Source organism: Echinops telfairi, unplaced genomic scaffold (genome assembly GCF_000313985.2).
Source record: "Echinops telfairi isolate 266 unplaced genomic scaffold, ASM31398v2 ScPeMD7_7469;HRSCAF=8507_1, whole genome shotgun sequence".
Taxonomy (NCBI): Eukaryota; Metazoa; Chordata; class Mammalia; order Afrosoricida; family Tenrecidae; genus Echinops; species Echinops telfairi.
This window is the reverse complement of record NW_022111373.1, coordinates 109,962,515-109,963,967: the sequence shown is the minus strand read 5'-3', so window position 1 is coordinate 109,963,967 and position 1,453 is coordinate 109,962,515. Positions and strand designations below refer to the sequence as shown.

The following is a 1,453-nucleotide window of genomic DNA, read 5'->3' as shown; positions in this document are numbered from 1 at the left end:
GTGATGCCTTTGAATTACGGTGTTGGCAAGGACGATGAAGCAGATCATGGATTGCCAGAAGAACAAACTAATGTCTCTGGAGAGAAGTACAGTCCGGATGCTTCTCAGAAGTGAGGATGGTCAGGATTTCATTTCATATCCTCTAGTTACTAAGAGAGACCATTCCCTAAGGAAGGGCATCATGTGCGGCGAAGTCGGTCAGTCAAAACCAGAAAACTCTCCACCAGCTGGACTGGCACAGAGGCTACAAGAATCAGATCTAGGAGGAAAAGAAAACAGACTTTCTAAATTGTACTATATGTGCCCATGATTTCTGAAATGGAACGCAACGTACCTAATGCTGGGAACCAAGCAAATGTTCTACTTGAGAAGCATCAGTGATTACCCTGTGTCTTCACACAGGGTATCTGTCGGAGTTATTTAGCTGGGCAGGATTTCGCGCTCTGATTTTATTATGTTCCAGCTCCTGAGGGGTTCTTCTATCTGCTTTTTGAAGTTGTGGCTCATCCTTCACAGCTGAGGATTCTAATTTCTATGGGTCGGGAAAAAAAAAATCTAAAAACTGTTGTGGAAGGGGGAGAAAAAGGCTGGGAGCAATATCAGAACCTTAAATGTCTACTCATTTAGCTGGGCTAAAGATTTTTTTTTTTGTCCATTTCAGTCTTTTTTTCTTTAATTAATCATTTTATTGAGGACTCTTACAGCTCTTACAATAATCCACACATCAATTGTATCAAGCACATTTGTACATATGTTGCCATCATCATCGTTTGAAACATTCTAATGTTTCAAAACATTCTCTTTCTACTTGAGCCCTTGGTATCAGCTCCTCTCTTTCTTTCCCTCCCTCCCCCACCCTCTTAAACCCTTGATCAATTATACATGATTGTTATTTCATGACTTCCACTGTCGGTTGTCTCCCTTCACCCACTTTCTGTTATTTGTCCCCCTAGGGTGGGGTGGGGTGGGGGCTATATATACAACCTTGTGATAGGCTAAAGATTTTCCACCTTTGACTAATTTCATTAGATCAAATGAATTGCAGATCCATGGTAACCAATGAGTAAGTGGATTTTGTTAGCAAAACTTTGGCCAGTCATTATTTGACAACCCTGCAAACTGCTTTTGAACTACACGGGAAGACACATAGTTCAGCCTCGGAAGACTTGCCCAATACCCGCAATAAAGTACCCACGCTCACAATGTCACCCTCACAGCAGCGGCACATTAGTTAACTAAATGTCCTCTAGAAATACTATGACTGAAAAGGAATGCTGTTAATTGCAGAACACTTTCATAAACCCTAGGCTTCTAGTCAGATATGTAATCCTTAAGTGAAACAAATATGTTAATTTAAAAGAAGGATTTTAAAATAGAATACGGTATTTAAAATTGGTACCACAGCGCCAAAAATATCTACTAAAGATAATTTAATTACCTAGCCATTTCATTC

The 1,453-nt window shown here is 40.1% G+C and overlaps 1 protein-coding gene across 4 annotated transcripts in view; it reads right to left on the bottom strand.

The window, feature by feature from the left end:
• PRKAA1 (protein kinase AMP-activated catalytic subunit alpha 1) overlaps window positions 1-1,453 on the bottom strand; it is a 44,107-nt gene that overhangs the window by 39,583 nt on the left and 3,071 nt on the right. The window contains exon 1 of one of the 4 annotated variants that reach the window (XM_045285186.1): window positions 151-194. The exons of the other annotated variants lie outside the window; for them this stretch is intronic. Coding sequence (XP_045141121.1) covers window positions 151-163 — 13 coding nt within the window. The 5' untranslated portion in view covers window positions 164-194. Of the gene's footprint in view, window positions 1-150; window positions 195-1,453 lie in introns of those variants that run through there. 4 annotated transcript variants of the gene reach the window in all.